The sequence below is a fragment of the Protopterus annectens genome, chromosome 5.part0 (assembly GCF_019279795.1).
Source record: "Protopterus annectens isolate FY-2018-M chromosome 5.part0, PAN1.0, whole genome shotgun sequence".
Taxonomy (NCBI): Eukaryota; Metazoa; Chordata; order Ceratodontiformes; family Protopteridae; genus Protopterus; species Protopterus annectens.
The window spans coordinates 362,461,277-362,484,100 of record NC_056735.1 but is presented as its reverse complement, the minus strand read 5'-3'; the positions used below and the strand labels follow the sequence as shown (position 1 = coordinate 362,484,100).

Below are 22,824 nucleotides of genomic sequence, written 5' to 3'. Positions count from 1 at the left end.
GCACTTGCTAACTGCTTCTGCTTCGGGCTCCTCAGCAAAAAAGACAGATGTAATGGCGTTTTTATACCCTTGACAACCTGACATCTGTCCTGGAGCGACAGCATCTGACACAGAAATATTAAGTCTCTGGTATTCGGGCCGACTGAGGGCTACCTGCAGGCAGATAACCCAAGTGTGATGACTGCAACAGTGAAACACAAAGATCATTATCCAGGACGGGAGGAATGGCCAGGGGTCTGTGCTGTGGAAGATCTAAGAATTCTCTGAGGGTCTTTTTAGACTGAGGGTAGTCCTGACATTCCCACTGGAAATGCTCCCTTAAAGTATGAAGGGTTTCCCCACAGGAAAAATCCTCGAGTGGAGATGCTGAAGGAATGAATTTCTCTGCATCAGAATCCTCATAAGCAGAGAGGGGTTGCATGTCTTCATATTCAGATGCATCAGAGTCATCAGACTCCCATTCAAACAACTACTAGGGACAGATCTCTGTTTTGGAAGGGGTAGCTTGGCTTCCCCTGATCAGCATTATAAGGTCTTCTGCCATTTTAAGCATTTGAGACTGAAGCAAGGAAGCAGGTGTCTGAGATTGGGTCGGTTTCTTGGGCATGGTTCGTATCCTGGGCCTTAGAAACTCGGTAGTTTTCGAAAGAATGAGAGACGCAAAAGTCGCCTGTGTTGATAATCGGTAGAGCGAAGTACTTCCTTGGAAGCCGGTGCCTGGTCAGCGGCTCCTGACACATCCAAGGTACATACAACCGCAGAATCCTTAGTCAAAGAGTTTTGTGACATACCAGACTCCGAAAGGGTCTCGGTAGTGGCCTGAGAATCCACGGAATCGGCCATCAGTGGCTGCGAAAGCACCTCACTGAAGACCGGAGTACTGATGACTAGCTTAACAGAAGTGTGGTTGGTAGGTTTGGACCTGTGCGGTCTGTCTCTGTCTTTATCCTTATGTTTTTTCAGATGATCTTCTGTCGGATGGCTTACTGAAGCCATATCGGAATTCGGAGACTGAGCGAAAATATCTAGCTACAATAAGGGCCAGACGACGTATAGTTCTAGCGGTGAACAAAGCACAAAAGCGACAGTGAGGGATGTCATGGTCTGGGCCTAAGCAAGTGACACAGTAAGAATGAAAGTCTCTGTGCGGTATTTGCTTTCCACACGTGAGACAATTGTTAACTTTTTCTGACATCGGTTAAAGCATGAAAAAAGGATCCCCAACGGGGTACTTAGCTTTAGAAGACTTCAGCTTCAATTCGGATGATGAAACTCGGGTAGCGGCCGACCGGCACTCGTGCGAACTGCTTCTGCTTCGGGCTCCTTGGCAATAAAGACTGGTGTAATGGCATAGGCTGCCTTACTTTATACTACTGACGACCTGACGTCAGTCCTGAAGCGACAGCAACCGACGCAGAAATACTAAGCCTCTGGTATTCGAGCTGGCCGAGGGCTACCCTGGCAGGGATAACTCAAATGTAATAACTGAAACAGTGAAACACGAAGAACAAGTGAAAACGTTTCTAGTCCCTTTATTATTATACACAGGTCAGGCATACTTATCAACTAGAGGAGAAACTGTAAAATATAAAGAATTGAAGGAATTTACTTGGAAGGAAAAGAAGGCAAGACCTAAGTGGATAAGTTGTTTCTCCACACAGAATAAGGTGGATTACCACATTTGCAAAAATACTTTAGAGTCAAACATTTAAGGCTTGTATACATACCAAAGAAGACTTCAAATCAAAGGAGAAATAAATTATGCTGAAACTGGGCAATGAGTTTATTAAATGATGAGAAAGTAGGATTTTGGATGCAGGCCCCCAAGGATAGGAACCACCACCAGAGAGAGAGAACATTTACGAAGTAGCAGAAAGTATTTTGAGAACCAAGCCAACGCAAGAACAGGGTAAGGATATTTTAACAATAGGGATGACTGCAAGTAGGGGCACAGAAAACAGGCAAGAAATGGCTGGAATATATTTGTGTAAATCAGGAAAGGAACCAATGTACTGAATGCAAATAGAGGGAAAACAACAGAGCAGAATGCAGTCAAGTAGAAGTTTGAACTGTGGTACAGAGACTGCCTTCCCTACCAGGGACTGATAAGAATATAGCCAAAGGAAAAGGGGAGTGTTAAATGAAAGACCAGCTCTAGCTGAGTTTACAACAGAATCTATAACAGAAGCTGAGGTTAAAAAAGGATAACTATTATGGCATATAAAATAAAGACTGAAAACTAAGAATCAATCAAAAGAGGTTAGAAAAGATTGGGGAATGACAATGGAAAGGCAATATACAAAGAAACAATGGGAAGATATCTATAATATGCGACACAATCTAGAAGGCATAGGACTGCTGCACGAAAGTGTCTGCATATGTACTTTATACCCCCAAGTAAACTTCAAAGATTTTTCCACAGATAGACATCAATTGCTGGAGGTGAGATGGGAAAGAGGTACTTGGGAAATGTTTTTTGGGAACGCAAAGAGTTGGCAGACTTGAGAAATTTCCTACAGGGTGTAATTTGTCAGAAATACAGGAGGAACAACTTACAGTAAACTGAGAAAATACTTCTTTGAGCAAAACATGTAAACTAAATTACCTACACATATTCAAGTTTAAATAAGTTTAATGTCAAGAAAAAAAAAAGCAATTACTAGAAAATCAAAATCAAAAACTAAATCCACTACAACAAACTTGAATGCTGTAAAACAGAAAATAAGAGTTGGGATCTTCAGGAAACAGCAAACCCACAGAGAAATAAATGAAATATGTAGGAACACTACATGCAGAGAGAAGGAAGAGTAAAATTTCAGTGATGGCAGAATTTAAGCAATCTACATAATGTTAAATGTAATTGCTTTAAAAAATCATATCTGTATAATTTCAGAAAAAGAAAACCTTTGTAATGGTTTGCTTCTGTTTTTAACTTGTGTTTACCAGTGTACCTGTGTGATATGAAAAGTTAATAAAGATGTTTAGACAAAAGAAAAGGCACCCAAACAAGTACTGAAAAATAAATTGCATATACAGATGAAAATATACAGTACCGGGGAGATTTGGCTTGTTCCATCCATTGAGGGCTGACATGCTTCAACTGCTGCTCGAACATGACCATATGCAACCGCTGTTAGCATCAACTTGGCGATTTTTAAAGCATTTAAATAAGCACCTCGTCTTGTTTCTGTGTCAGCATTTGGCAGGAAGTTATTTCTTGTAAGCATACTCAAAACAAGAGGTAACCCTCCACTTTTAAGGAAGTTATACTGGAAATCAATGGCATCTTCTCCCAGTGGTGCAATGGCAGGCATTAGCAATGAATAAATTACCTACAAAAGAAATACTTTAAACACCATGTACTTCAGGATAAAAATGCAAAATTATATACAAAAACTTTTAATTGCAAGAAATATTAAATGGTAACATTTATTCATGCATTCAAAGTCATGAGTACTTCACAGGAAACTATGGAATCTGAGTATTTAAACTAGAAGGTTGTAATAAATGCAAAGAATCTGTTGAGCTGCAAGAATGCTATCATGTGCACACCATTATGTATCGGACTATTACCATCACCTTTTTCAAATCCTACATTGTCACCAGTAATTTGCCTTTTAGATTAAGTAAGGAGTTATATAGTAGACCAGTCAGCCAGTGTAAAACAATACTATACAGTGGTTCCAAAGGAATAATGCAAACTGCCATTTTAACAGTGCTAAATGTATCCAAATCCTTGCCAATACAGCAACTTAAAACACAAGCTTAACATACTTCCTGTTGTTCTGAGTGTCCCATCAGTGTTCAGACTTACTTCATTAGTGCCTGGAATGCCAAGGACAACTACAAGCAGAAAATGGAATGTTTCCGTTCATGTTGTCTCAATTCAAATGATTAGTTGTTGTTAGTATTAAATTAAAATTTCTTACATTACAAATGGCAAGACATAGGCAGATGCTCTAATGTGATTTTCTACCAGTTACTTCTTTCCACAATGTTCCAGAAATGAGAGTTATGCACTCACCATAAACACAGCTCCATGATGCCATCCTCTTTCAATCTCAACTGCTGAGTATACCAGATCCTACCTCATCTGAAGCTGGCAACATTCAGACCTTATGATGCAAGGCTCAGCCTTTTTCCCCTAACCATAATGCCCCACTGCGGGCCTGACAAATCCTCACATCAAGTTTGCCTCACTACAAAAGTTACCCTTTCTATGTTATACTAGCAATGACAAAAAGCCCAAAATGACAGCAAAAATAGTCAGTGTGTAAAATAATTCCAGGCACTAGTAAGATCCAATATGGTCAACTGAGAGCCCAAAATAATGGCAATTTGATAAGGGGAGGGAAAGCTGAGATGGATGCAAGATGACCAAACAGTTCAAGCATTAGAGTGAGTAAAAACAGTTCAAGCATTATAGTGAGTAAATAAACTTTTGTATCCAATGTAGTCTTTTCAGTCCTCCTCAACTGATGGGACAGAGTATCCAGGAACTAAAAAACTTTGTGAAGACTCTAAGAATATTCCAGACACTGGTGGGCCAAATGAAGCTCGAGACAGACTGCAGGTCCACCTGTATTGGGAAATAAATGTGCACACATTAGACTGAGCAGAGGGACTCTACAAAAGAAAGCTTACTAAGTAGCCACAGCCCTAGTAGAAAGAGCCTTAAGGCTTCTGGGACACAGACAATCCTTTACCACTATATAAACATAATACAATGAAAAAATCACCTGGAAATTGTGGCCTGGAATTGCTGGCCATCAACAGAAGTGGAGAAATCAAGTGGTTAGCTTCAGGGCTTTGATGTCCAGGCAAGCCATGCTGGATGAGTGAGAAATCAAATTATGAGAAGTAACCAGTACATCATGTGAGGCCACAGAAAGGTGAACCATATCTGTTGAGGCCAAAGGGGGGGGGTAAGTATGACTTTGCACCGTGATGCCTTCCGAAGAAACTTGGTTAGAAGAGGAGTGGGTGGATAAGATTATAGGAGACAACTAGAAAAAGCACACAGAAGACACGGTCCATTTACTTACAGCCTCTAAATCTAATGGATACAAGGCAGTTCCTCATTTGTTGATGTACCACACCACTGAATATTGTCAGTCTGAACTGCAGTCATATCCCTGGGGAGAGCGTCTTGGAAGGCCTGCAATGCTAGGACGACTGCCTTAATCTCCAGAATACTGGCCTCTGTCAAAGTCCACATGCCTTGGACAGTTTTCTCCTTGAAATTCCCCAACACCAGGAGGGAAGCATCCATGGTTAAAAGTGGGGAGGGAGAGTAAAGGCAAGACCTAAAGCAACTACAGGAGAACTCTGTCACCGCAGAACATGCTGTCTGCAGACTCTCGACAGTCTAAACTGGGAATTACATGGGTTGGTGTAGGACAGACCACAACATCAAGAGGGTCCACCACTGCAACACATGTGAAATCTGGGGTGAGGACAAGAGTTATGGAAAACTTCAGAGAGACGGGACAGATTTCATTGTAGGGTTTTAGGGAAATTAAACCAAGGAGGCTTGCTTATGTCGAGTGCTCAAGCTGGATTCTGGAAGTGGTATCCAGGTAGCATCCAATGAATTCTACTAACCAGACATGTCAATCTGCACTTTTCTAGGCTGACACTGATCCCTAGGTGAAAGCATAACAGATTAAAGATCCCTTGTGATTGCTGTTATAAGCCATTCATCTAAATAAGGGAAAATCCCAAACTCCTGCAGTCTCAGACATGCTGTAATCGGTGTCATACATATGGTGAACATAAGAGGGGCTGAGTTGAGAATAAAGGGCAGTTCACTGCATTAAAAGTAACAGACCCCCACCCCAGAACCTAGTTTCCTAGACTGCTTGGCTATCTTCATGTGATAGTAAGCATTCTGCAGGTCCACAAAGCATACCCAGTAATCTTTCCTCAAAACGGGTAAACTGGACTGAACCATGAACATCTGGAACTATGTCTGCATTACAAACTGGCTTAGATGCATTTATTTTATGATTTATTTTAATTTATCCTTTGTTGACTAGGCTAGTAGCCTCTTCAGGACAGACATGAAATGCTACTTATACAAGTGTTAATTTGGCCAGGGCATCAGGAAACTTCCCCTACTCATAACGTAGAGGGAAGATACTATTGTGTTGTGCTATGCTTCTGTTCTCCAGTTTCCGTTCCAGGGGCGAAGGCAGCTGGGAGAGACTGGAAGACCTATGGCGAGTGAAAATAAGCATGAGGAGGAGTTGTACAGTTCGGAATTGGTGGAATTGCCAGCAGCAATGGAAGAAAATGAGCGGAAAGTGGAGGAATTATTTACACCAGAGGGGAAAGACATATTGGAGCAGTGTGTCTCAACAGAGGAGACGCAGGTTGAAGCTGCTTGAAGAACAAAAAGAGAGTCAAACGGAATGCATTATTACAACCCTCCAGTCTGGAGGGTTGCAGGATGATTATTTGGAGCACATGATTAATCAAAGTGAGCCGGTAAACAACTCAGTATCGTGGAGTGAAATAATGGAGAAAATAGAAGAACATGGGATAGAAAGTGAATCAGATGTGAAGATGTACATGCAAACTAAAAGAGGGAAGAAAGGAAAAAAAATGAAGGAAATGAAGAGAAGGTATACTGCTCGAATAAGCAACAAAAAAGCAAAAGGTTTAGATATGTACGAAGTCTGGAATTCCTTGATTACACCTATAGGTGTTACTGAAAAGGAGATATGAGCTTTCAATCTTAACAGAGAGACTTTTTGTGACTTACTTGAAAATGGACAGTTTGCGGAAAGTTTTATAGTAAAACATGAGCAAAAAAGAATGTATATCCTTGGTCAGAATACTTTATTCAGTCCTTTTTTAGACAAAAAAAAAAATACTGGCTCAATTTAGAACAGAGGTGGAACCCTTGGATTTAAAGCTGCATTTATTATCTGCCTGCAAAGTAACAGACACAACAAAGGTTTATGATCAGAGAGGACTTTGGACTAGGGGATGGGAATGTGGTACCATTTTATATATGGAAAATAATAATGCAAAGCATATACTAAATGTTATAAATGTGAATGGTAACAGATGTTTTGTAAGACACAGGGGGCAACCCAAAACTTTTAGTTATGTACTTACCATAACGATAGATGTATGTGATCCATCTCGCCTAGATTCATAACTGATGGGCTCGGAGCCAAGAATCGGCTCCGACTCGGCCGATGCACTAGCACGGAGTCTCTCATTGGCTGGGCCAACCCCTTATGCCAGGATGCACCATGCCCAAACCCCAGATCTTGTTTGCCCCACAACAACTCATCCACATGTACGAATCCGACTGCACAACAGTGTTTCCTCCAGATCCAACAGGTAGGGGGAAGGAGGGTGGGTACGCAAGAATGTAGGCGAGATGGATCACATACATGTATCGTTATGGTAAGTACATAACTAAAAGATGTAATGCAATCCTATCTCGCCTACATTCATAACTGATGGGACAGCGTCCCTAGCACCTAGATCCTGGGAGGCTCACTGGAAAACACTCCTGAGCACTGTGGAACCAAAGGATGCCCGATCCCTAGACGCCACGTCCAGTTTGTAATGAGAAATAAATGTATGTGGAGAAGCCCAAGTGGCTGCTGCACATATCTCACCCACACACAGTCTGGGGTGGAAGGCCACTGAAATTGCCATAGCCCTTGTAGAATGCGCTCTAACTGGAAATGGAAGGTCCCTTCCTGTTGATACATAAATAAATGAAACACAATCCCTAATCCACCTAGCGACAGTGGTCTTAGTTACTGCTTTGCCAATCCTGTTATCTGCAAAGGCCACAAACAACTGGTCTGATTTCCTCTGCTGCTGTGTCCCATCCAAGTAAAACCTCAGTTGTCTATGCACATCCAACGGATGAAGTCTGTATTCTGCCTTGTTGGAAAATTTCGGAAAGAAAACTGGTAGCTCTATAGATTGTTGCAGACAAAGAGCAGAAGAAACCTTAGGAAGAAATGACTGATTTAATCTTAGAGATACTCTATCCTTATGAAAGATCAGATAAAGAGGCTTGACAGAAAGGGCTTGAAGCTCCGAAACCCTTCTGGCTGAAGTAATAGCTACCAAGAAGGCAGTCTTCCAAGATAAGAATTTTTGCTCACAAGTTGGGGTTGGGTGGGTGGCCTAATGGTTAAGGTGTTTTCCTTAAAAACACAAGGTGCAGGGTTTGAGTCTCACAAGGGATAATTGGCTAGGCTTAAAATGGCTCACAAGGGCAGTTAGCCTAGTACTAGTCTATGAACCTAATCTATGAACCTAAGTGGCTGCTGGCTCGAAGGGATGAGACGTCAAGGCTCCTAGAACCACATTCAAATCCCATGGCAAAACAGGTTGCGACACTGGGGGGCGAAACAACCAAGCTCCCTTGAGAAAGGCCTTAAACAACTTATGACTCATGAGTGAAGGCTCAAAGGCAACATGATAATTAGAAATCTCTGCCAATTGGACTTTAAGTGTGGAGACAGCGGTACCCTGTCTAAAAAGAGTTGCCAAAAATCTAATACTGCCGACACCGGGGCTGTCAGAGGGTCAAGGTTGTGCCGCTGGGCCCAAATGGCAAACCTTTTCCATTTATTAGAATACATCTCCTTAGTGGAAGCTCTGTGGGAAGACGACAGAATCCGGACCACCTCAGGCGAAAGGATATGCTGTCTGACTAAGGTCGGAAGTGGAGCAGCCAAGCTGCTAGTTTGAGTGCGCGCAGTGATGGATGGGCCTGACCCGACTGAAGAGTCAAGAGGTCTGGAACTGGGTCCAGAATCCAAGGACCCTCCACTACATACTTCCGAAGGAAGGGAAACCAAACTTGGTGGGGCCAGTGTGGTGCGATCAAAAACATGCTTCTTCCAAAGCAGATCGCCTTCTGAATCACCTTTGGCAGTAGAGGGACCGGAGGGAAGGCATAGAGCAGACCGGAGGGCCAATTGTGGACTAGAGCGTCCCTGGGTGACTCCCCCTGGGGGGGAATCAGGGAGAAGAAATTGCTGCACTTCGCATTCCAGGGGCTGGCGAAAAGGTCGCAGCAGGGAAACCCCCACTTGGAAAAGATCCGAGCCACTACTTGGTCATTCAGAGACCACTCATGAGGCATCAGAATAACTCTGCTCAGCCTGTCTGCTATCACACTGGACTTTCCCGGAATGTGCGTTTCCACTAGAAATCTCTGGGAAGCAATCGCCCAATTCCACACTCTCATGCCTTCTCTGCAAAGAGGATAAGACCTGGTTCCTCCCTGCTTGTTCAGGTACCATACCACAGCCATATTGTCTGAGAAGATTGTGATGGTACCCTTGGGAAGAGAGCTGTGAAGTTCCTGCAACGCTAGAAGCACTGCCCTCATTTCCAGAACATTGATATGCAAGTGGGTTTCGTAATCTTGCCACATGCCTTGAACCGTCCTGCCCAGATAATGCCCCCCCACCATATCTGGGAGGCGTCCGTGGTCACTGTGGCAATGGAGGAGGGGGGGGCATAAGAATCTCCCCTGGTTCAGGTTGGAAGAGAGGAGCCACCAACGAAGATCTCGCCTGCACATTTCCGTGATGAGAATCAGGTAGAACAATGGCAGTTCTTGGTATGACCACTGGGTCGACAGGAGCCATTGAAGAATTTGCATGTGCAATCTTACCAGAGGGACCAGAAGAATGGAGGCCGCCATCGTTCCCAAAAGCTGAAGGACCATCCTGGCTGGGGCTTTCCGTCGGGGCAGTAAGGCTAGGACTTGGTCCTGTAGTATCTTTATCCTCTCTGCTGGAAGGAATGCTCGCATCTCTACAGAGTCTAGCTCTGCGCCTATAATGGCAACATGCTGTGATGGCAGCAATACAGACTTTTCCCAGTTGAATGTAATTCCCAATAGATGTCTTAACTCGATGGTAGCACTCACGGCTAGAGTAAGAAGATGCCTGGTGGGGGCGGTGAGGAGCCAGTCGTCTAGATACGGAAACACCTGGAATCCCAGACGTCTCAGGTGAGCAGTCACCACTGCCAGACATTTGGTAAACACCCCGGGGGTTGTGGTGAGACCAAAGGGCAGGGCCCAGAACTGGAAGTGACTGGCTTCTAGGCGGAAGCGTAAATGGATCCTGGACGCTCTGTTTATCTTGATGGGATAATAGGTGTCCTTGAGATCGATGGAGCACATCCATACTCCTTTTTCCAGCAATGGGAAAATGGATTGCAACGTGACCATCCGGAACTTGGACTTCTTTACGAAAAGGTTTAGGCGGCTGAGATCCAGAATGGGTCTCAAGTCCCCTGTTCTTTTCGGCACCAAAAATAACCTTGAATAAGTTCCTAATCCGGTCTGGTCTGAGGGGACTGGCTGGATGACTCCCTTTCTGAGCAGCTTTGCGACCTCTATAGCTGCTTGATCCCGTTGACTGGGTGGCACGTCCGGGATTTTCCTTGACGGTGGAGGGGGACTGATAAAGGGGATGGTGTAACCTCCGGCGATGATACGAAGCACCCACTGATCCTGAGTGATGGAACCCCAGGGCCCTTGGATGCTCCGAGAATCGACTGCCGACTGGCTCCGGAGACGCACAGTTGGGCAGTCCCTCAGGGATGCTGGAAGGAGGAACCACGAAAGGATTCGCGGTCTCCTGAGTTGCGAGGGCCTCCGCCGCCTCTAGGGCGACGTCTTCCAGAATAATCCCCCCCCCCGCCTCTGGAAGGGGGGGTCACTCTGATGGGCAGGGAAAGACTTTTATGACTTTCTGAACCACATCTTTCCTCCCCTCTGAGCCTTGGGATAAGGTCTAGAGGGAAGCGAAAAACGGGCCCCAACGGCAGACAAAGTCTTACCCTCCTGCTCACATCTAGTGAGTGTGTCTTTCACCTTGGGTCCAAAGAGAGAGGACCCATCGAATGGAGCGTCTGTGAAGGAAGACTTGAACGCCTCCGCAAAGTGACACAAGTGCATCCAGGCTTGCCTCCTAAGGGCTACGCCCGAACTCGCTGCCCGACCCGCCCCTTCGGCTGCATATGATATGAGCCTCATGGACGAGTTAACAATCGACGAAAGGGTAGACAGCTGGGCGTTGACAGACTGCATCAATGCCTCAGGCACATTACCCGACAGGGTATCTCCAAACTCCTTTATGAGATCCCTTTGGAGCCTCGTAAAGTGACACAAATAATTCAGTGACCGCAGTGTAAAGGTAGCTGAAGTCAGGGTATGCTTCCCGTACCTATCCATGCTCCTGGACTCCTTGTTAGGAGGATGGATAGAAGTAGATGCCTCTGCCACATCCTGCTAGGTGGCAGACGCCACCACTATAGCATCAACCGGAACTCCCTTGGTTAGAAACTCCTTGCCAGGGGGTGCAGATGAAAACTTGTTGGGGCGAGAAGGAACTGGCTCCACAGAATCAGGGTGTTCCCACACCCTTCGACAAATAAGGTCCAGTAACTCATTGAAGGGTGGAGACACCCAGGAGGCAGAGGGGTTGGGCTCCGAAGGCCTTGAGGAAGACCGACTCCTCCGCGGAAGGGGTTTTGGATGGCCAGTCGCCCCTCTGTCTCAAGATCTCCAGGATATCGGAGAACGAGACATCGTCAGAGGACGACTTAGGGAACCCTTCCGCATCATCAAGGTCAGTGTCCGAGGTGACAGACTCATCTGGGGAGTCTATGTGCTTCCTCTTGCACAACTTTTTCTTGGGGGGCTCCAGGCACGGACTCTGAAGGCCCCTCGGAAAACAGGGGACCACACAAGGAGGAATCCACAGGCCTAGGAGCAGCGCTGTCCGAAGACAGGGGGGGCACCAGAAACTCTAGTCGCAGTGTCTAGGGAAGGAGTCGCAGATTCAGGTGAAGTCATTAGAGACGTGGCCAGTGCGCTCCTCATAGCCTCGAAGGCGGGCCCACCAGAATCTGAAGAAAGGCCAGTCTCCGAGACCATGACCGGGGTCGGTGTTCCCCTAGCCGAAGCGCCAAGTGGGAGACTTGGGGCCGAAACCAGAAGCCCCGACGAATCCACTTCGGGCCCGGCTGAGGACACCCGAGAACCCAAACCTCTGGAAGGAACAGAAAGGGTTGGAGCCGAAGTCGGTGCCGACAGACTAGCAGTGGGTCTTGGAACAGACTCAAGGACTTCACCAGACTCTACGAACTTCGGCTCCGACGACACCAAGGTTGTCGGAGGAGGAAGAAACGGTATCGAAAGGGCTGGCTCCGGAGCAGACTGGGCCAGAGCCGAAAATAATTTAGATAAGACAGGTGACTGGAGGAGCCTCTGGACCACCCTATCTAAATCGGAATCTGATAGCCTGGAGGACCTGGAGGAAACAGAAGGGGGCCGAGAAACTTTTTCTATCGGCTCTGAGACAAAGCTAGAAGGCTGGCTCCGAATCGGCTCCAAAAGAATCAGAGCCGAAGCAGACTCGACCAGAACCGAGACCCCTTTCAGTGCCGACGGTTCAGGAGCCGACGAAACAGACCCCAGAGCAGACACACTCTCCTGCGGCTCCGAGGCCAATGGAACAGAGGAAGGAGACCCAGATTTAGATCCTCTATCCTGCGGCTCCGAGACCAGTGGAGCCAAGGAAGAGGACAGAGTACCTAATCTCTCATCCCGAGACTCCAAGACCAGTGGAGCAGAGAATGAAGACAAAGATTTAGCTCTTTTTGCAGGCGGCTCCGACGGACTTGTCAGAACCGAAGACTACTTTTCCTTCGATTTTGAGGTGGGAGAAGAAGACAAAGCTTCCTCGAAGGATGGCTTGATCAAACCCTTTAGGATAAGCTTATTTTTTCTCTCCTGTAGGACACAAGAGGAGAAAGCATGTTAAACACTGCAAGATTCTTGCAAGTATTTAGCCCCTAGACAATAAACACAGATGGTGTGAACATCTCTCAACATCTTGTAACTGCATTTTGTACATTTTTTAAAGCCCGATGGCTTATGTTCCTTTTCTTTGCCAGACATACTAACACTCTAAACACACTCAACACACAAGGAGGGAACAGCTCTAACTTAAACGCTCGCCGACAAGAAATAGGGCAAAGGCCCTCTAACTTAAACGGGTCTAGCCCGCCAAACAGAAGAAATCACTACAACAATCCAAAAAACAAACATAGTCAATCACATGGGTACTAAACAACAAGATAGCTATTAAAATAGCTGTTTGGGTATAAAATTTAAGCTAACTGCAAAAAAATGACAAAAAAAGGCCAAAACAGAAGGGTACTTAGCCACAGGCAAGTCGAGACCACGTCGTAACTCTAAGAGCGGGAAACTAGATCTGGGGGTTTGGGTGTGGTGCATCCTGGGATAAGGGGTTGGCCCAGCCAATGAGAGACTTCGTGCTAGTGTATCGGCAGATCAGTTATGAATGTAGGCGAGATAGGATCGCATTACATCCTGTTTTTATTTTTTTCCCATGGAAAAGATGATCATTTAATTGGTGAATGTAATAAAAGGAAAAGTTTTATATGTGGAAAGAGGGCACGAGGCAAAAAATTCAATTTAAAATGTAAAAAAATGTGGCAATACTGGACATACATGGTTAGAATGTGATAATGACAAAAGTACAGTTGTGTACACTTACCATAAATGTAGATGTTAGAGTGTATTCACTGTTGCAGTCATCACATTTTGGTTACCTGCCTGCAGGTAGCCCTCAGCCGGCCTGAATACCAGTGTCTTGGGATTTCTGCGTCAGATGCTGTCGCTCTTCCATGACGTCAGGTCATCAGGCATATAAAACAAGCAGCCGATGTCATTACATCAGCATTTCTTGCCCCAGATGTCAGGTGCCCCCAAAATAGGAAGCTATAATATGGTATAGAATACCCCCAGCAAAAAGCAAATACACGTAGTATAAGATATTTCAAACGAAAATAGGATAGGTAGAAGCAAAGAGAAGTCGGGGGGCTGGAGGAAGGGTAACCAGGACGGAAACAGTGAATACACTAACATCTACATTTATGGTAAGTGTACACAACTGTACTATGTTCTTCGTGTTTCACTGTTGCAGTCATCACATTTGGGTAGATTCCCAATGCTAAGGAAGGGTGGAGGTAGTTAAGAAGCATTAGGGGTGGCAATCAGTCCCTGTAAGACTGCTGTGGCAAATCCAGCTCTGGATTTAGAAAAGATAAGCAAGTGGTGGTTGGTGCTTGGTGAAACTGTGTACAGAGCTCCAAGGTTGCAGCTTCCAGGATGTCCCTGGTAGGGACTCCCCTGAGAAATGTTGTAGAGGTAGCTGTAGCCCTAGTGGAATGAGTTCTGATCCCCTGTGGGGTAGGCTTCCAATGGTGCGTGTACCAAAAATGGATGTAGTGTGCTATTCATTTAGAAATGGTTTGCTTTGAAATGACCTTGTCCTCTGCCCCTGCAGCAAAGCTGCCTAGCAGCTGGTCAGATTTTCTGAGAGGCTTCGTCCTGTCCAGATATAACCTAAGCTGCCTGTGCACCTCCAGGGAATGCAGGATCCTTTCCCCTTTATTCTGAGGATTAGAGAAAAAAATTGGCAAATTAATGGACTGGTTTAAAGCCACACTAGACACCAACTTGGGCATAAAAGATGGGTTAGTCCAGAGGGAAACCCTGTCTGCGTGAAAGATAATGAATGATTCCACTGCCATAAGGGCCTGCAATTCAGACACTTCTTGCTGAAGTGATGGCTAGAAGTAAAGCTGCTTTCCATGAGAGGAATTTCAACTCTGTTGTAGCAGCAGGTTCAAAAGGTGGAAGAGTGAGCTTTTCCAATACAAAGTTAAGGTCCCAGGCTGGAGTGGGAGCTCTCCTGGGGGGTCTTAAATGGTTGGCTCCTCTCAGGAACTATTTTACCAGAGGGTGAGAGAAGAGGGGTGGCTCAGTATTATAATGAGCTGAGATGGCAGAGGGATGAATCTTAATTGAAGAAAAGGATAGGCCTTTGTAGAGTACTTCTGTTAAGTAATCTAGTATACGAGGTAAACTGGGCACAGTTGTGTCCATTTCCTGAGACTGGCTCCAAGAACAGTATATTTTCCACTTTTCCGAATAGGATTTCTAGTAATAGGCCTCCTTGCCTCAAGAATGACATCTAGCACCTGCTGACTGAGGGTTGCCGGTGATGAGTTCAGGGGATTAGCCAGGCTGCAAGGTTCAAGGTCTGTAGCTGAGGGTGCAGAATCTGGCCCGTCTGCTGGGACAGCAGGGAAGGAGTGAGGCAGGTGCCATGGTTGTAGCACTGTCAGACTGTGCAAAATAGGGTACCAGTGGTGGCGTGGCTGTGGCCAGTCTGGTGCAATCAGGATTGTCCTTGGCTTGTCCTGTTTGATTTTTATTAGAACCTTCGAGAGGAGGGGCAGAGGGGGGAAGGCACAGACTGAGAAGCTTTCCCAGGTGAAGGACAGGGCATCCACTTTCCAAGCTTGGCTGTGGGGAGTGCAATATTTGCTCAATAGATAGTTTTGAGGGGAAGCAAAAAGGGTCTGCCTCTGGTGTCCTCCACCCATTCTTCAAAAGCTTGAATATTTTGGGTTCCATTTTTTACTAGTGTGGGTCCATGAGACTTCTGCTAAAGTAGTCTGCCAGTGAATTTAGTTTGCTTGGCAGGAACTGAGCATGTAGGTGCACTTGGTTGCTCAAGGCTGTGTTCCACAGAGCCATTGCTAGTCTGCAGAGTGGGTAGGAATGGGTTCCCCCCTGCTGTTTATGTACCACAACTGTGGTGCTGTCTGTCTATCAATAGTTGTCTTGGAAGAATAAGGCCTTTCAAGACAGTCAGAGCATTCTGTACAGCCAACATTTCTTTTTGATTGATACGCAGGTGCATTTGCTTTGGGTTCCATTTGCCCTGAATGCACTGCCATGCCATGTGAGCCCCCCATGCATAGTCTGATGCGTCTGTTAAGGATTGGGCACAGCAGGGGGTAGAGTGAAAGGGAGTCCCTTGTTGTGGTTACAGGCCTCTGCACACCAAAGCAACTCCGTCCTTAAGCAAGGAATGATAGGAATCATTGTTTCCAGATCCATATAATGTTGACACCAGAGACTTTTTAGGTACCATTGAAGTTTCCACATATGCAGTCTTGCATATGGAATTAGTAGAATGCAAGAGGTCATGGAACCCTAGGGCTTGCAGTATTTTTCTTGCAGATAGCCGATTTTGGTGACCAGTAGACTGAAGTAGTTTGTCAAATTTGTTTCTCTGGAGTGAGGAATGCCATCTGGGAAGTTGTGTTCAAGCTTGCTCCCAGGAATACAATCTGTTGGCTGGGTACCAGCTGTGATTTCTTTTCTTTGGAGTACTCCAGTGAAGTTAGAAGTCTCTTTACAAATGCCAGGTGCTGAAGTAGCAATTCCTGACTGCCCGCCTGAATCAGGCAATCGTCCAAATATGGGTACATTTGAATTATTCTCTGCCTATAATATGCAATGGCTGGAGCAAGGCACTTTGTGAATACCCTGGACGCAGTAGATAAGCCAAAGGGAAGTGTAGATAACTGATTGTGCATATACAGCCAGATCTGAAGCATAGGTATTTCCTGTAAGATTCTCTTATGGGGATGTGCAGATAAGCTTCTTTTAAGTCTAGGGTTGCTAGCCAGGAGTCCTTGGCTGGCATAGGAAGCAGATGTTGGAGAGTTAGCATTTTGAATTTTGGAACCACCAAAAAGGTGTTGAGAATAGACAGATCCAGGATAGGACACCAGCAGTTTTCTTTCCTGGGGACCAGAAAAGTACAGTTGTGTACACTTACCATAAATGTAGATGTCTGAGTGTATTCACTGTTGCAGTCATTACATTTGGGTTATCTGCTTGCAGGTAGCCCTTAGCTGGCCTGATTATCAAAGTCTTGGGTCCTGCGTCAGTTGCTGTCTCTTCTTCCATGATGTCAGGTAGTAGAGTATAAAGCATGCAGCAGACGCCATTACATCAGTTTTTCTTGCACCAGATGCCAGGTGCCCCCCATAATGGGAAGCAATTATATACAAGGTTACACCTCCAACAAAAAGCAAATACACCAGAAAGCTTAAATACAGTAAACAAGAAGAGAGGTATAGCCAACAGAAGTCAGGGGGCCGGAGGGAGGGTAACAAGGACTGCAACAGTGAATACACTCAAACATTGATATATATGCTAAGTGTATACAACTGTACTATGATCTTGGTGTTTCACTGCTGCAGTCATTACATTTGGGTAGATTCCCAAAGCTAAAGAAGGGAGGAGGCAATTAGAGAGCATTAGGACCAACTATTAGGCCCTGCAAGACTGCAGTGGCAAAACCAGCTCTGGATTTAGAAAAAAATAGGCAAGTGGTAATGCTAGGTGAAGGTATGAACAGATCTCCAGGTAGCAGCTTCTAGGATGCCCCTGGTACGAACACCTCTGAGAAAGGCTGTTGAATTAGATGCAGCCTTGGTGGAATGCGATCTTATCCCCTGTGGGGTAGGTTTTCCATGGTGCTTATAGCAGAAATGAATGCAATGGCCTATCCACTTAAAAATGGTTTGCTTTGAAATGGTCTTCCCCTCTGCCTCTGCAGCAAAGGCAACTACCAGCTGTTCAGTTTTCCTGAGAGGCTTAGTCCTACCCAAATAAAATCTAAGTTGTCTGTGCACGTACAAAGAGTGCAGTATTCATTATCCTTTATTCTGTGGATTAGAAAGGAAGGTTTGCAAATGAATGGACTGATTAAGGGCCACGCTAGATACCACCTTGGGCATAAAGGAAGGATTGGCCCTGAGGGATACCTTGTCTGCATAGATGATGATGAAGGGCTCCACTGCCATGAGAGCCTGTAATTCAGACACTCTTCCTGCTGAAGTGATGGCTAGAAGGAAGGCTGTTTTCCATGAAAGGAATTTCAACTCTGCAGCTGGCTCAAAAGGAGGTAGAGTGAGCTTTTCCAATACAAAGTTAAGGTCCCAGGCTGGAGTAGGGGCTCTCCTGGGTGATCTTAAATTTTTGGCCCCTCTGAGAAATTGCTTCAGCATGGGGTGAGAGAAAAGGGGTGGCTCCGTATTACAATGTGCTGAAATGGCTAAGGCATGAATTTTAATAGAAGAAAAGGAAAGGCCCTTATGAAGCATCTCTGTTAAGTATTGAAGAATATGCAGTAAGCTAGGCACTGTTGTGCCCATCCCCTGAGTTTGGCTCCAGGAACAGCATCTTTTCCACTTTTCAGCATAGGATTTTCTAGTACTAGGCCTCCTTGCCTCCAGAATGGCATCCAGCACTTGCTTACTGAGGGATGGTATTGGAGAGCTAAGGTAATTAGCCAGGCTGCAAGGTTCAGGGTTTGAAGCTAGGGGTGCAGAATCTGGCCCTCCTGCTGGTACAGCAGGGAAGGGGTCTGAGGCAGTTGCAATGGTTTCATCAGTGACACACTGCTCAAGAGGGGGGTACCAGTATTTGGCGTGGCCAGTCTGGTGCAATAAGTATTGTCCTTGGTTTGTCCCGTTTGATTTTTAGAACTTTCGACAGGAGAGGCAGAGGGGGAAAGGCAAACTGATAGGCTTTCCCAGGTGAAGGACAGGGCATCTACTTTCCAAGTTTGTCTGTGGGGAGTCCTTGTGCAGAATTTGTCCAGTTGGTAGTTCTGAGGGGAGGCAAACAGGTCTATCTCTGGGCTCCACTTGTTTCTCAACTTGTTGAACATCTTTGGTTCCAGTTTCCACTCGTGTGGGTCCATGAGATTTCTGCTTAGGTCGTCTGCCAGTGAATTTAGCTTGCCTGGCAGGAACTGAGCTTGTAGGTGCACTTGGTAGCTCAAGGCTGTGTTCCACAGAGCCATGGCTGGTCTGCACAGAGGGTATGAGTGGGTTCCCCCTTGCTTGTTTATGTACCACATAACAGTGGCGTTGTCTGTCTTTACCAATAATTCTCCTGGAAGAATGTGGTCCTTGAAGGTTTTCAGAGAATTCTGTACAGCTAACATTTCTTTTTGACTGATATGCAGGTGCATTTGACTCTGGCTCCATGTGCCCTGAATGCACTGCCCTGCCAAGTGAGCCCATCCCCCAAGCATAGTCTGATGTGTCTGTTAGGGTTTGGGCGGCAGGGGGTAGAGTGAATGGCAGTCCCTTGTTGTGGTAACAGGCCTCTGCCCACCAAAGGAACTCTGTCTTTATAGAAGGAGTGATGGGAATCATGGATTCCAGGTCCTGAGAATGTTGACACCATAGGCTTTTTAGATACTATTGTAGTTTCCTCATATGCAGTCTTGCATATGGAATTAGTAGGATGTGAGAGGCCATGAACCCCAGGGCTTGCAGTATTTTCCTTGCAGATAGCTGGGTCTTTGTGGCCAGTAGTTTGAAGCAGGCTGTCAAACTTGTTTCTCTGTTGAGAGGTAGGCCATTTGGGAAATTGTGTTCAAGCTTGCTCTCAGGAATACAATTTGTTGGCAGGGTACTAGATGAGATTTATTTTTGTTTATGGTGTACCCCAGTGAGGATAGCAGTTTCTTTACAAATGGCAAATGATTTGATAGTATCTCCTGGCTTTCTGCCTGAATTGGACAATCATCCAGGTACGGGTTTGTTTGAAAATTTCTGTGTCTGCAGAATGCAATGACTGGAGCTAGGCATTTTGTGAATACCACGGGCACAGTAGATAAGCCAAAGGGCAGTGCAGAGAACTGATAGCGCATGTAGCCTGCTCTGAAGCGTAGGTATTTTCTGCAAGATTCCCTTATTGGGATGTGCAGGTAAAGCTTCCTTTAAGTCCAGTGTTACCAACCAGGCATTTTTGCCTAACATGGGAAGCAGCTGATGAAGAGTTAACATTTTGAATTTTGGGATTACCAAAAAGGTGTTTAGGAGACAGGTCCAGGATAGGACGCCAGGAATCGTCTTTTCTGGGTACCATGAAAAGTCTGGAGTAAAAACCTTGTCCCCATTCCTCTGCTGGGACAAGCTGAATAGCCCTGATACTTAGAAGACAGAGAACCAGCTGTTGAGCCTCTGCCCACTTATTTGGGGGTAGGTCTGGCCAACTGCGTGGGGTTGGGTAAGGTGTGGAAGTGGAAAAGTACAGTTTTGTACCTACCATAAATGTAGATGTTCGAAGATCCACATTGCTGCAGTCCTTACACTTGGGTAGTCCGCTGTCCTCGGTCGGCCCGAATATCAAAGTATAAGGCTGACGTCGGTCAAGGCGCATTTGACTGACATCAGGACGTCAGGGTACAAATGCGCATGACCGACGTCATATCCTCAGTCTTTTCTTGCCCCAGATGTCAGAAGACCCTAAACATAAAGGTCTAAACCAAAAGACAGCAAACAACCAACCACCCTTGCACTACTTATATGTACAATATATATAATACATACAACATTTACCAACCAACCCACACAACCACCTCTAACTACAGAGGGGAAGGAGGGAGGGTAAATTGGACTGCAGCAATGTGGATCTTCGAACATCTACATTTATGGTAGGTACAAAACTGTACTATGTTCTTCATCTCACATTGCTGCAGTCCTTACACTTGGGTAGAATCCCAAAGCAGAGGAAGGGAGGATGGCCAAATCATAAGGAAGCAGGAGCTGCTAAAATGCCCTGCAAAACAGCAGTGGCAAAACCAGCCCTGGATTTAGAGTAAAGTGGTAGGTGATAATGCCTGGAAAAAGTATGCACTAAACTCCAAGTAGCTGCCTCCAAAATATCCTTAGTTGCCACCCCTCTCAAAAAGGCTGTTGAAGTGGCAGTAGCCCTAGTGGAATGAGGCCTAATCCCAGCTGGAACTTCCTTGCCATGATGGGAATAACAGAAAGCAATGCAAAACCCAATCCACTTAGAAATAGTTTGTTTTGACACAGGCTTGCCCTGAGAACTCAAAGCAAAAGAAACAAATAATTGCTGAGACTGCCTGAACCCTTTAGTTCTGTCCAAATAATAACACAACTGCCTGTGTACATCTAAAGTGTGCAAAATCTTTTCCCCTTTATTTTGGGGATTTGCATAAAAGGTAGGCAAATGAATAGTTTGGTTTAAAGCCACACTAGAAACCACTTTAGGCATAAAGGAAGGATTAGTACGTAAAGATACCCTATCCTTATGGAAAATTAAGAAAGGCTCAACTGCCATAAGGGCCTGCAACTCAGATACCCTTCTTGCAGAGGTAATAGCCAACAAAAAAGCAGTTTTCCATGATAAAAACTTTAATTCAGCAGTAGCTGCAGGCTCAAAAGGTTGTAGAGTGAGTTTCTCCAACACAAAACTGAGATCCCAAGCAGGAGTAGGAGCTCTTCGTGGGGGTCTTATATTCTTTGCCCCTCTAAGAAATTGCTTGAACAAAGGATGAGAAAACAATGGTGGGTCACAATCATAGTGAGCCGAAATTGCTGCAGCATGAACTTTAATAGAAGAGAAGGACAAACCTTTGTCCAGTAACTCAGTAAGATATTGAAGAGCCACACTTAAATTAGGCCCAGAAACATCAAAATCCTTTGCTGCACTCCAAAATAAAAATCTCTTCCATTTGTCTGCGTACACTTTCCTTGTACTAGGCCTTCTGGCTTCCAAAATAACATTCAAAACTTGTTGTGGAAGTGGAGGCCCACAATGGTTCAAAACAGAATATGCCAGGCTGTTAGGTGCAGAGAGTGAAGCTTGACGTTGAGCAAATGACTGTCCTCCTGAGACAACAGGTGTGGAATCAAGGCAAAGGCCATGGAGGCTTCCACCAGGCTCCTCAGTAATGGGTACCAATGCTGTTGAGGCCAATCTGGAGCTATCAAAATCATCCTTGGCTTGTCTTGTCTGGCCTTTAGTAGTACCTTTGGGAGGAGAGGCAGAGGCGGAAAGGCATACACATGAAGATTGCTCCAATTGAAAGAAAGAGCATCCACTTTCCAAGCTGTGGGATGAAACCTTTTGTGCAAAACTTTGGCAGCTGGTGGTTTAGAGGGGAAGCGAACAGATCTATGTCTGGAGTTCCCCATGACACTGTCAATTTCCGAAATACATGAGGATCCAATTTCCACTCGTGGGGATCCATAATTTGTCTGCTCAACACATCTGCTAAGGAGTTCTGTGCTCCCCGCAGAAACCTTGCCTGAAGATTTAGCTGTAAACTGAGAGCAGTCTCCCACAAAATCATTGCTTGCCTGCATAGAGGATAAGAATGTGTTCCGCCTTGCTTGTTGATGTACCACATGACAGTTGTGTTGTCTGTTAGAATCAACACCTGCCCTGGAAGAAGTAAATCCTTGAAGGCTATTAATGCAAACTGGACTGCTAACATCTCTTTCAAGTTGATATGTAGATGTTGTAGTCTGGCAGGCCACTTGTCTTGTATCCACTTTCCATTCAGATGAGCTCCCCAAGCTTTGTCTGAGGCATCTGTCGTTAGAATCTGACTCGCCTCTGGCCGGGTCACAGAGAGTCCCTTGTTTAGGTGACATTCCTGAGCCCACCACAAAAATTCCTTTTGAATGCAAGGTATTATTTGAATGACAGTGTCCAAATCCTGGCAGTGCTGTGTCCATACATTTTTGAGATACCATTGTAGCTTCCTCATATGCAGTTTGGCATTGGGAAGCACCAGAATACAAGATGCCATGAACCCTAAGGCTTGAAGGACTGTCCTTGCAGTCAGCCCGGACTGATGAGACAACTGATGAAAGTAAAGGGAAAGATTCTTTTGTTTGTCCGGGGTCAAAAAGGCCATCTGGGATGCTGTATTCAGTCTCACACCCAGAAAGCACATGTCTTGAGAGGGTACTAGACTGGACTTTATTTCGTTCACAGAATACCCTAGGCATCTTAGCACTGCTATCACATAACCCAAATGATGAAGAAGCTCGTCCCTTTCTTGAGCCAGAATCAGGCAATCGCAC

The 22,824-nt window shown here is 45.4% G+C and overlaps 1 protein-coding gene across 1 annotated transcript in view; it reads right to left on the bottom strand.

Annotated features, from left to right (window-relative positions):
* Positions 1–22,824, bottom strand: part of USP9X (ubiquitin specific peptidase 9 X-linked) — a 5,037,693-nt gene that overhangs the window by 2,404,725 nt on the left and 2,610,144 nt on the right. Inside the window, exon 19 of the mRNA XM_044071835.1 lies at positions 3,054–3,332. Coding sequence (XP_043927770.1) covers positions 3,054–3,332 — 279 coding nt within the window. The remainder of the gene's footprint in view (positions 1–3,053; positions 3,333–22,824) is intronic.